Below are 10716 nucleotides of genomic sequence, written 5' to 3' on the forward strand. Positions count from 1 at the left end.
GATCATCCATCCTCAATCGCTCAGTGAGTGCCATTGCTGGCCTTGGCTTGAGCGGCTTTGGCGGCGCGTCTGGCACGAACACCATCAGCGAGGTCCTCCAGGACCTGGACGGTGGTCTCCCAGTCAATGCAGGCGTCAGTGATGCTGACACCCTTGCGCAGGCCGGAAGGACCCTCGGGGGGAACCTTCTGGTTACCCTCGTTGATGTTGGACTCAATCATGACACCAATGATGGCATCCTGGCCCTCACGGAGCTGGTCAGAGACCTCCTTGGCGACCAGAGGCTGGTTGCGGTGGTTCTTGTTGGAGTTGCCGTGCGAGCAGTCGACCATGACGACCTCGGGCTGCTTCTTGCCCGCCAGGGCCTCGCGGGCGGCCTTGATGCTCTCACGGTCGTAGTTGGTGCCCTTGTTACCTCCACGGAGGATGACGAAGCCGTGCTCATTACCAGCGGTCTTGGTAATGGCAGCCAGACCTTGCTTGGTGACACCCAGGAAGCGGTGGGGGTGAGCAGCGGCACCAATGGCATCAATGGCAACGGTGAGGTTGCCGTCGGTACCGTTCTTGAAGCCAATGGGGAAACTGAGACCGGAGGCGAGCTCACGGTGCAATTGCGACTCGGTGGTACGGGCACCAATGGCACCGAGAGAGATCAGATCGGCCAAGTACTGAGGGGAGATGGTATCCAGCATCTCACTGGCAATGGGCATGCCCATGCTGGTAAGATCAGCGTAGAGCTGACGTGACACACGGAGACCTTTGTTGATGTTGTAGGACTCATCAATGTCGGGGTCGTTGATCAGACCCTTCCACCCCACTGTGGTGCGGGGCTTCTCGAGGTAGGCACGCATAATAACACAGAGGTCGTCGGAAAGCTTCTCGGAGAGCTCCTTCAGACGCTGGGCATATTCGAGGGCCGTGGCAGGGTCGTGGATCGAGCAAGGACCGACAACAACCAGCAGACGGTCATCGCGCTTCTCGATGATCTTCATGGCCTGATTGCGGCCAGAACGGACGGCCTCGAGGGATTCCTTTTTCTATTTACGCATTCTGTTAGCACCAATGGTCTGAACCCTCGGCATTGACGATGAAAGTAACTCAGAAAACGATCGGATTAAGCCGCCAACCAGCACATGAAAGGGAAAAGCTTGAGAAAAATGACAGAGGGAAAAAAGAATGGGGGACGGTATGACTCACACCAGGGATCTCATTCTGGAGGTACTGAGGGGGAAGGAGGGGATCATATCCCAGGACTAATTGGAATAACAGATCAGTATAGGCTCATCGGGCATTTGAATTGGGTATTATATACTGACCGCGAGTGTCCTCGTTGACTTCTGTGGTGCTGATCAAAGGCATGGTGGAGGGGGGCAATTGGATGTGTGGGAGGGTGATGTATGAGGGGAAAGGAAGAAAGAGGAAGAGTGGTGGAAGAGGACAACAATGCAGCCTTTATAAGAGGTCTAGAAGGGTCAGGAAGTGTGCAATGGAGATGAGTCAAAGAGGGAGGAGACGGCCGAAGCGAAATCGGGGGCCAGAGAGCGAGCGAGCAAGGCACAAGCGAGAAAAGGAAAAAAAGCGAAGGGGAAATGGAGCAAATGAGAGAAGATGGAAATGGCATGAAGAGACAGAAAGTGTGGGCCGCGGGAGCGCGGACCAGCCGATGATTCACACACTTGCAAAACTTAAGGTTGGTTGGCTGCAACCTGCCGGTGGCGGTATCAGTACCGTATTTACCATGTCACCATCCATCCTCCATCTCTCTCTCTCTTGATTCGACTCTATCCAACTCTCCTTCGACTCTCTCTATCTTACCTTCCATCAGCTCGTAGTCTAGATGCTGCTTCATTTGACCCGCTCTTCAAGAGGTTAATCATCCTTCCCCCCACCCCACCACCACCACCACCCATTCTTCATACACCCACGGGTGTCTTCCCCCTCCCACCATGGCCCAGAACACTGCCTTCTTCGAGTCTGATGTGATCAATGCATCAAAGCCTCATGGTGTGTGATACTGCATGATTCAATCACACTCAGCTTATCCCATCTTTTCACACAATCTCGACTTCAAAGGCCATTCATGGTACAAATAAAGTTCCCGCTTTAGGTTGTGTCAACTCTACCCCCCGGCGTCTTATCGAAAACGATAGCCCACCGTTTCCAGATCGGTCACTCCATGACTTAATGCCAAAGCACATCATGATTCGGATTACTCCGATTTCCCCGTCTTCAACGTGGTCTCTTAACCACTGGATGCCATTGTTCTAAGGCCCTGTCCCGGATATCTTACGTCAATCAGCCTGTGACTCAAGGGCGTAGACAATCAAGGCTCGAGCTGTTGCAGTGAAAGAGAGAGCGACTAAAGTCGGCCAGTCTAGCGTAGCTTCGCATTCGGAGTTCTAGATGTTCGACTGCATCTTGATCACATAATATGGATAAGTTTATTCATCCTAATGCATGAGATCATCCGATAAACGATGACGGCCCATGAGTACGACGCCTGTGCGATAAGCTTCGTATTTCTCAAGTCATCTTATCGCGTACTCCGTGCGGAGAATTAAGTCGCCTTAGGGGGGATGTGAGATTGGCGGCTATGCATGCAGGGTCATATGTACTCCATAGTAACACCGCTTATCGATTGAGCCCGCTTCGTATAGGGTGAGGACCTCGTCGACTCTGCTGGGCAGTTCGATCACTGTCAGCCAAGCAACGAGTAAGCAATGCGCGTAGCCATGCATGCGGCTTATTCTGTCTTCGACTGAGCCTCGCATATTATCTGCTTTGATTGGATACACCCAGTCACACGGTACTAGGATGGCGGGACATACTGCATATCGCTCATGTAGCTTTCAACAAGCACCATCTCTGCGAGAACTGCCCCTGCTCCTAGCTGATTATAGTGTTAGGCTTGCTGGCCCCATGGGGCATACTTGGAGCGAGTATCCCCACGAAGGGGAAATTGGAAGGCCAGTGACTCGCCCACCTTGTATGGTAACAAGCCCCTGTACGTACCCCATGTTGAGCTAGACGTAAAACAGAGTGGCCCTGGGCGGCAGTTCCCGTGTGGACCTGGGGAATTGACCGTTAGACCGTAGATCTACTCGATCTAATCAATTTGCATTCTTGATCCCTCCACTGGAGAACCACTACCACGGCTTGAGGGGAAGGGCTCCGATCTCAGTGGACTCTGACTGGACCTATGGTCGAGCTTGCAGAGGAAAATAGCGAGTCAGAAAAGTCCTGTGGGTCTTCAGGAACGCTTCAGCTCGATGTTAAGAACTTAGAATGATCAAGAAGTGTTGGTAGCCAGTCGTAAAAATCGTGTTGGGGGGAGTTGAGGCATCCTGAGCCGGAATAGCGTTTTAGACCGGCTCGCGTGTAATCGCTTTGCCGCCCGCTCACCGAGTCGGGGGAAGAACGCTTCCCCAGCACGGCCGACCCCCAGCCCCTTCAATCCCCACAGAATTCCCCTTACTGGCTTTCCTGCATGCAGCTTGCTGTCGCTGCCTTAAAAACCAAAATACACACTAAGATGATTAAGGTGCTTTCCGTGGCCCACTGTCTCCAGAATTGCTGTGGCGGAAAATCAGCTAAGAGGCTCGTATCAAAACCTGTATCTGGTATGGTTTCAGCACTTACCAACTCTCAAGAATTATTATGCCCGTTTCAAACCATTCTCCCATAAACCTCTCTCACCAGAACTCCACTTACGAACTTGGAAAGAGAAACAATTGGAATCACCAGCGTCAAGGAAATCGGTCCGATACAAAACTCAAAGCATGCATTTCCTATTTTACCATCCACATCCTTCAAGGTAGAACCTCCTCGCCTTTCCAATCCCAACAGCGGCCCCGCCCATCGGAGTCACCGGTCTGCATACCACATAGGTGCTGTAATAGCTTCACTGCGGATTCTTCTGGCTGCAGCATGTGTCTGCCATCCCAGTAATCTTTCGTGAAATCAGTCTGGACTGTCCCGGGATGCAGCGCCACCGCAAAGGCTCGGTCTCTGCTCCGTGACCGCAAATACAGATCGAAAGTTTTGGTCAGCTGAAAGACGGAGGCTTTGCTAGCACGGTATGAATACCAGCCCCCTGTTGCATTGTCCGATATGGACCCAACTCGCGCGGCCATCATCGCGTAGATAGCATGCGATGGAAGCTTCCACGGGCGTTGTACATGTGCAGATGGAGAATCATCCGCAAAGGTTGCCGATGTCTTTGTTGGCAAAAAGGGTGCCAAGTGCTTCATCAGAAGCATAGGACCAAGAGCATTGACTTGGAAACTGTGCAGAGCGTTGGCCGCATCGATCTGTGTCGGAGACTTCTCCACGTGCAGAACGCCAGGTACGGTGATTGCAATACGCAGGGAAGCCTGTGGAATCTCTTCTCGTATCTGCGCGGCCATGGCGTGTATGGTCGCCTCATCTAAAACATTGTTCAGGACCAGAAGGTATGAGGGGATGATGCTACTCAGTACCAGTCACGTCAACTTCAAAGACTCTGAGCCGCTCCTCCGCCTTTCCAGTTCCATCATTGAGTTGCTTCAGTAAGCTTTTACGGAGTTGTGCGGTATCTCTCCGCGCAGTCGCAAGGACGGGGAGGTCCGTGTTGGACAGCAGCTGTCGCGCAAAGGCGAATCCCAGTCCTTTCGAAGCCGGGGTCACGAGGGCGAACCCACTTTTTGCAGGTGACATTTGAATAGCACGATTTGGATCGCATCCAGTGGGAACTGAGCTACCAATACAAGAGAGATTGAATCCCCACGGAGGAATATGTTGAAGGTTGAAGCCTAGATCTCCGTGACGTCATGCACATGGCTGCTACTCTGAACAGAGTATGTAGTGTTAGTTCGATGGCTCTCCGGTGGATGGGAAGACAGTATCAGGCTGTGCCAGATGGCTTCGGTGGATATACTTCTGCTCGCAGAGTAGACCGTCATTGTTTGTCCGAGAGTAAGCTGGCGTGTATTTTTGGTCGGAGACGGCATCAGTTGCAGGGAAGGGCTAGCTTCTATACGGACTACTAAGCCTACTGAGTTTAGAGTCATCTTACATTAATAGCTCATGATTCCACGAGAATAAAACTAAAAAGCAATTGAATTGGTATACATACCCTCCGTCATAAAGTAGTACTTATCTGAGTATGTCATTCAATGCATGCTTAGCACTCCACTACATAGTGCTTGTCTTCGCGTCACCAAAGAAAGGAAAGGTTGTTTCCGTTGCACCAGAAAGAATGTACTCCCAAGGTACCTGATACATCCGCGGCGGTATTAATCAGTAGTAATCGGAGTGAACCCGTAACAAGATACGGTACCAGCCGTACGGCGCTAAACCCCGGCTGGACTTTGAGCGATAAGTCCCGGTCTTTGCTGTGATGATCCATCCACGTTCCAGCTCGGATTTCTTTGATTCTCCAACTAGTTTGACTCCCTGCATGCTTTGTACCAGTCATTCAGCGTGCTTCCTAGCTATGGCCTGTCGTCTTATTACTTACTAGTTTGCTTTAGTATATTACTTGCTTCCTCATTGGAGCCCCTATCTCATACGCGTGTTGCTTTCCACATTCCTACGGAGTATATTCATCAGAATCAATGTGACGTTGACCCTGGATCGAATCACACCCACCGCAATACTCTGTTCAACCTCAACTCCACATCTTGGTCTCCGCCGCTCTCTTTGTCCGGCCTGGCGCCCAAAGCGTCATGTACGCATTTTCCACCAAGCGCCAGAGAGACCAGGAGCAAGAGGACTTCGATGGAAATGTGTTCCGAGAGACAAAGGTCCGTGTGAAGTTGAGATTGAAGGACCCTTGCTATTCCCGTCCCGCAGCTAATGATAGTCTACAGAAACACAGGTCTCTCCCTCTCCGCGCGTCCCCAAGTATCCTCCAGTTTTCTTCCCTCCCACAAAGCAACCGGCTTGCATCTGGATTCGGTTTCTCAACTCTGACCCCGGTGGAATCCTCAGACGATGACAAGGAGGATAATGGCGCTGACAAATTTGCCCATCATGGTTCGACACAAACTCGGGATCAGCCAGCACCATTAGAGCAAGGGTCTATTCCTATAATGAGCGCAAGCATGGATATTGATAATGAAAAGGACGCACCATATTCGACCAATAATCTTGATCATTCCAACCCGGGGTCTGTCGATGGATATAGCAATTACAGTCTCCAGCCGTCGCCGATCCCACATAGTCTTGTTGACCAGTCGCTGGTTATAAGTGAAGAGTCGACTACACATTCTACGGAAGGGAACACTCCTGCCGCAAGGAGTTCCGTCGTAAGAGAAATTGTGCAAAGCTCTACATCAAATACGTCACAGGGTGTCCCTAGAGGTCCGTACGCGAGCCATGACAGGGTCTGGTGGTGCGGTCAACGCCTCCCCAGTCCGGTCAGTGACAATGGCGACGCCATGGCAATCAGCAGCAAGGACTCTGTGAGCGACGCTGATATGACATACATGTCCCAACCAGCGTCTCCACCACCGTGGTATTCAGAAACTACGCCAGATTTGTCACAACCGGCGGGTTCGATAGGCAACCCGACACGAGAGCATCATCTCCCCTCTTCCTCGAAGAAGAAGAAAGTGGCGCTTTCCATGGGCTACCGAGCGGATTGCGACAAATGTCGGCGCAGGGTTCCAGGTCATTACAGTCACATCATCCGTCACTGATACACTTATCCCCTTTCTGTTCTATTTATGTTTGTGTTTGCTTTCTTTGTTCTGCTTGACTTTTATCACTTGATGAGTTCATGATACCAGGCGCTATGGAAGGGTATGCACAGGGAAAAGCGGCTGGGTTGTTTATACTATGATACCAACGGTTTTCGGAATTGTGGGGCTTTATTGGCATTGGCATGACTTGCTTTGTAGATGGGACCAGTTGGGAAAGAGCACTGGTTCGAATGTATCGGAAGAATCAAAGCTTATCATTCGATCATGCACATTGTTGTCTTTTCCCAAAGCCCTGGGAAGTATTTGACGGCAAACACCTCTCCAAATAACGATTCCTAAGTTCTTTATAAGCGAAAGAGTCCGGGCACTTCAGACTAGTTCCTTAATAGTGTTTTCCGACATGCTGTTCCGATCGAGCTGACATAAGCGTCCGCATCCGATGGCGGAAAAGCAGGTGACCGGCACCGGATGTCTTCGTCGGACGTCGATCCGATAGAGATGACGAGAGAGCTTTGTTCATATTGGACATGGGACAGTAGTCGAGAGTCGACAGGATATATTCACCTCTGAAGATTGATATTGTAAGGCTGTTATCCGGGCACACATCCATAATCAGCATCTCAAGCACAAGACGGGGAACCCCCAGACCGGGACTGCCGACGACTCCACATTTTCCCTAATTTGCCTTCGCCCAGAGACCCCAGCGGCAGTGCGCTTAGCCGATCTTCATTGCCGGTAGTTCGAAGCCAGCGTGCAACTGGCTCAGTCCGCACGCGAGCCATCCCGAGCCCCGGAATCCCTTCGGGTGGTTATATTTCGATATAAGTATGTTGCCGGGCCCCGGTTTTCAACCGGGGCGAAGCGAAAGTCGAGATTCTCTCCTTCCAATCCTCCCCGTCTTCTTGCTTGATTTAGCAGTTGAATATCCGTCATAATGGCCTCTCCAATCCCCCGGGGCCTGCGCCAGGTCCTCCAGAAATCTCCCTCGGACATTGTCATTCTCTCTTCCCTCCGTACCCCGGTCACCCGTGCGAAGAAGGGCGGCTTCAAGGACGCCTATCCCGAAGAGCTGCTCGCTCACGTCCTCCGGGCTACTTTGGAGGCGAACCCGAACCTCGACCCTGCTCTCATTGACGATGTCGCCATCGGTTCCGTTCTCCAGGAACTCGGCGGTGCGAAGGCTGGCCGTATGGCTCAAATCCACGCCGGCTTCCCCCACAGCGTGCCTTTCCACACGATCAACAGACAGTGCTCCTCCGGTCTGGCTGCTATCTCCACTATCGGAAACGGAATCCGCTCCGGAGCGATTAACGTCGGTATCGGTGGTGGAATGGAGTCCATGACCAGAAACTATGGCTCCCGCGCCATCCCCACGGTTCTCTGGCCCGAGCTGAAGGAGTCTCACTCCCAGGACGCCCGTGACTGCATTATGCCCATGGGTATCACCTCCGAGAACGTTGCTTCGCGCTACGGCATCTCCCGTGCCGACCAGGACGCGTTCGCTGCCGAGTCCCACAAGAAGGCTACTGCCGCCCAGAACGCCGGTCTGTTCGACAAGGAAATCATCCCCGTCAAGACCCTCTCCTATGACCCCGAGAACCCCGATGCTCCTCCCAAGGAGATTACCGTGACCAAGGACGACGGTGTCCGCCCCAACATCTCGGTTGAGAAGATGGCTAGCCTGAAGCCCGCTTTCTCTCCCACCGGTGCTAGTACCGCTGGAAACAGCTCCCAGGTCAGCGACGGTGCGGCTGCCGCTCTGCTCATGCGCCGCTCTACTGCTACCGAGCTCGGCCTGACCTCTCAGATCCAGGGCCGCTGGGTTGGCACTGCCGTTGCGGGCTGTGCTCCCGACGAGATGGGTGTCGGCCCTGCCGTTGCTATCCCCAAGCTCCTTCAGCAGCTTGACATGACCGTCTCAGATGTTAACGTCTGGGAAATCAACGAGGCTTTCGCCTCCCAGGCCCTGTACTCTATCCGCAAGCTGGGTATTGACGAGGCCAAGGTGAACCCTAAGGGTGGTGCCATCGCTATCGGTCACCCTCTTGGTGCCACCGGTGCCAGACAGCTTGCCACTCTGCTGCCTGAGTTGGAGCGTACCGGCCAGGAAGTCGGTGTTGTGAGCATGTGCATTGGCACTGGTATGGGCATGGCTGGCATGTTCGTCCGGGAGTAAAGGATAAGCAAAACAAAAAAAGGCAGAAAGAAAATTCGGGGCGTTTCCTTCTTGTACAGGTTATAGCGACTTTAGTTATTATGATATTAGCGTAGAGACGCATGTAAATACATACACGCACAATACTATTTATACCCTGTATGAAGACCTACACCTTCCGAACCATTTTCATCAAGTAAAGTTCAATCCCACAAAACATACTATTACTAGTATTGATGACATCTTAAGCGATAAGGAGCTTAACAGATCCAACAATGTCGGGAAGGGTTATTGATTCAACGATTCAAATTGAGATAGTGATGTTAGACTTGCGAAGGGATGACAGGGACGTTTATAGGGTGCAGATGTAGAAACAATGTAGATCTGAGAGTCCATTTCCCCTCCTCAACAGCACTCTGTACTACATAGATTGAGATATCCAACCCTATACCGTGAAACTATACTAATAAGTCCCGACCGCCAAGCCCCCATCCATGCACGCCTTCCTCACGTGACCTCCCCGGCCGGAACCTCACCACCGCGAAACTTTTCGATCCCCCATCACCTCCGTCCGGGCACCGCCAGCAAAACCCGCAACCCACCCCAATTGCACAGCACCATGCGACCGTCCATGCGATTGCTGAGCCTTGATGTTCAGGGCGCCTCGCGGACCCTGTACGTCTGCTCAGTATGCAGAAACGAGGCGCGGCCGCGGCCAATTGTCGCCCGGCAATTCCTTCGCCATGCTTCGAACACACCGGACTCGCTGAGTGAGCGAGTGAGACGCAAGCTTTGGGGTACGGATAACCCGCCTGGTTTAAAGGATCCGTATGGAGAGAGTTTGCTTGAGAAGAGGTTCGGGAAGGCCAAGGCTCAGCCTGAGGGCGAGACGGAGGTGGTGACTGCGGAGGAGGCAGCACCTGAGGCTGAAGCTGAAGCTGTCGATCAGCTGGAGCCGGGGGTTGATTATGAGCCTGCGACGACATGGGAGGGGTTGGAGCGTGTGGGTCATTTGGGAGGATGGAAGAATGCTCCTCGGGCTGAGGTTGATCGGGTTGCGGCGTAAGTTGTTCTCCTTATGGTCATGGCAATGGAGGTTTGGAGCTGTTTTGGCTAATTAGTTTGTCTCGATGGATAGATTCGGTCTTAAGAAGAAACTCCGCAAACAGGGTCCCCTGTCTGTTGCTGCGCATCAGGCCGCTGTTGAGATCTGTCTGATGCATGCGCTGAACAAGCCATTGACGAGCGTCTGCAATGTCGCCGAACATGACAAGGCCGTTTTCAAGATGATCTGGAAGACTAAGATCGTGCCTGGTGAGGCTGGCAGCTGGGGCAGCGCGCTCCAGTACCACAGTAAGCAGGCTAAGGAGGCCCTCGTTTACATCTTCGAGCAGATCGGTGGTAGTCAGCCGGAGGCTGTGGAGCAACAGCAGGCTGCTGAGGAGACTGCCGAGGTTGAGGAGTTCGAGGAGGCCGCTTGGGAGGGTGAGGAAGAGGAGGTTCCTAAGGTTCCTTTCTTCGGATACCAGGATGCTCGTGATAAGGGATTCTTGACTTTGTCTTTGGAGGACCCCGAGACGAAGTTTGCTGTTAGTTTCCCCCCGTAACCATTCCAGCTGGATTGATTTGCTGTGCAGATAGTGGCTGACCTTTCTTTGTCCAACAGTTCCTCAAGAGATTCTCCCAGCTGAGCGGCCACTTCTTCCCCGACAACATCGTCCACCAGATCTCCACCGTCAAACAGGCCGTCGACTACGTCCAGGGCCAATTGAACCCCAAGCCCAAGAAGCTGGCTGAAATCCTCGAGAACAACGACCGGCTCCAGTCCCTGCCCAACATCAAGGTCTTCTCGAAGAGACAGACCCGCTTGCACCGCGA

At 52.6% G+C, this 10716-nt stretch overlaps 6 protein-coding genes across 6 annotated transcripts; 3 read left to right on the forward strand and 3 right to left on the reverse strand.

Moving 5' to 3' along the window:
- Window positions 1–20: 20 nt before the first annotated feature.
- An13g00550 (uncharacterized protein) lies at window positions 21–1359 on the reverse strand (the record flags this gene model as incomplete). The annotated part of the gene is made up of 3 exons (XM_001396158.3): window positions 21–1037; window positions 1198–1253; window positions 1317–1359. The coding sequence occupies 3 exons, from the start codon at window positions 1357–1359 to the stop codon at window positions 21–23; spliced, it is 1116 nt and encodes a 371-aa protein (XP_001396195.1).
- A 2450-nt stretch (window positions 1360–3809) lies between these two features.
- On the reverse strand, window positions 3810–5123 carry An13g00560 (uncharacterized protein; the record flags this gene model as incomplete). Its single annotated transcript, XM_001396159.3, has 4 exons — window positions 3810–4426; window positions 4479–4735; window positions 5054–5084; window positions 5114–5123. 4 exons carry the CDS (start codon window positions 5121–5123, stop codon window positions 3810–3812), a joined length of 915 nt encoding a protein of 304 aa, XP_001396196.3.
- A 582-nt stretch (window positions 5124–5705) lies between these two features.
- An13g00570 (uncharacterized protein) lies at window positions 5706–6680 on the forward strand (the record flags this gene model as incomplete). The annotated part of the gene is made up of 2 exons (XM_059743789.1): window positions 5706–5783; window positions 5850–6680. 2 exons carry the CDS (start codon window positions 5706–5708, stop codon window positions 6678–6680), a joined length of 909 nt encoding a protein of 302 aa, XP_059602022.1.
- A 257-nt stretch (window positions 6681–6937) lies between these two features.
- An13g00580 (hypothetical protein) lies at window positions 6938–7465 on the reverse strand (the record flags this gene model as incomplete). Its single annotated transcript, XM_059743790.1, has 3 exons — window positions 6938–7000; window positions 7084–7336; window positions 7383–7465. 3 exons carry the CDS (start codon window positions 7463–7465, stop codon window positions 6938–6940), a joined length of 399 nt encoding a protein of 132 aa, XP_059602023.1.
- A 152-nt stretch (window positions 7466–7617) lies between these two features.
- Window positions 7618–8859, forward strand: An13g00590 (uncharacterized protein; the record flags this gene model as incomplete). The annotated part of the gene is made up of 1 exon (XM_001396162.3): window positions 7618–8859. The coding sequence occupies one exon, from the start codon at window positions 7618–7620 to the stop codon at window positions 8857–8859; it is 1242 nt and encodes a 413-aa protein (XP_001396199.1).
- A 254-nt stretch (window positions 8860–9113) lies between these two features.
- An13g00600 (uncharacterized protein) lies at window positions 9114–10716 on the forward strand (the record flags this gene model as incomplete). Its single annotated transcript, XM_001396163.3, has 4 exons — window positions 9114–9205; window positions 9274–9900; window positions 9977–10427; window positions 10505–10716. Coding segments are annotated over 4 exons (1382 nt in total), but the record flags the coding sequence as incomplete, so codon positions are not given.

Source organism: Aspergillus niger, assembly GCF_000002855.4.
Source record: "Aspergillus niger supercontig An13".
Lineage (NCBI taxonomy): Eukaryota > Fungi > Ascomycota > Eurotiomycetes > Eurotiales > Aspergillaceae > Aspergillus > Aspergillus niger.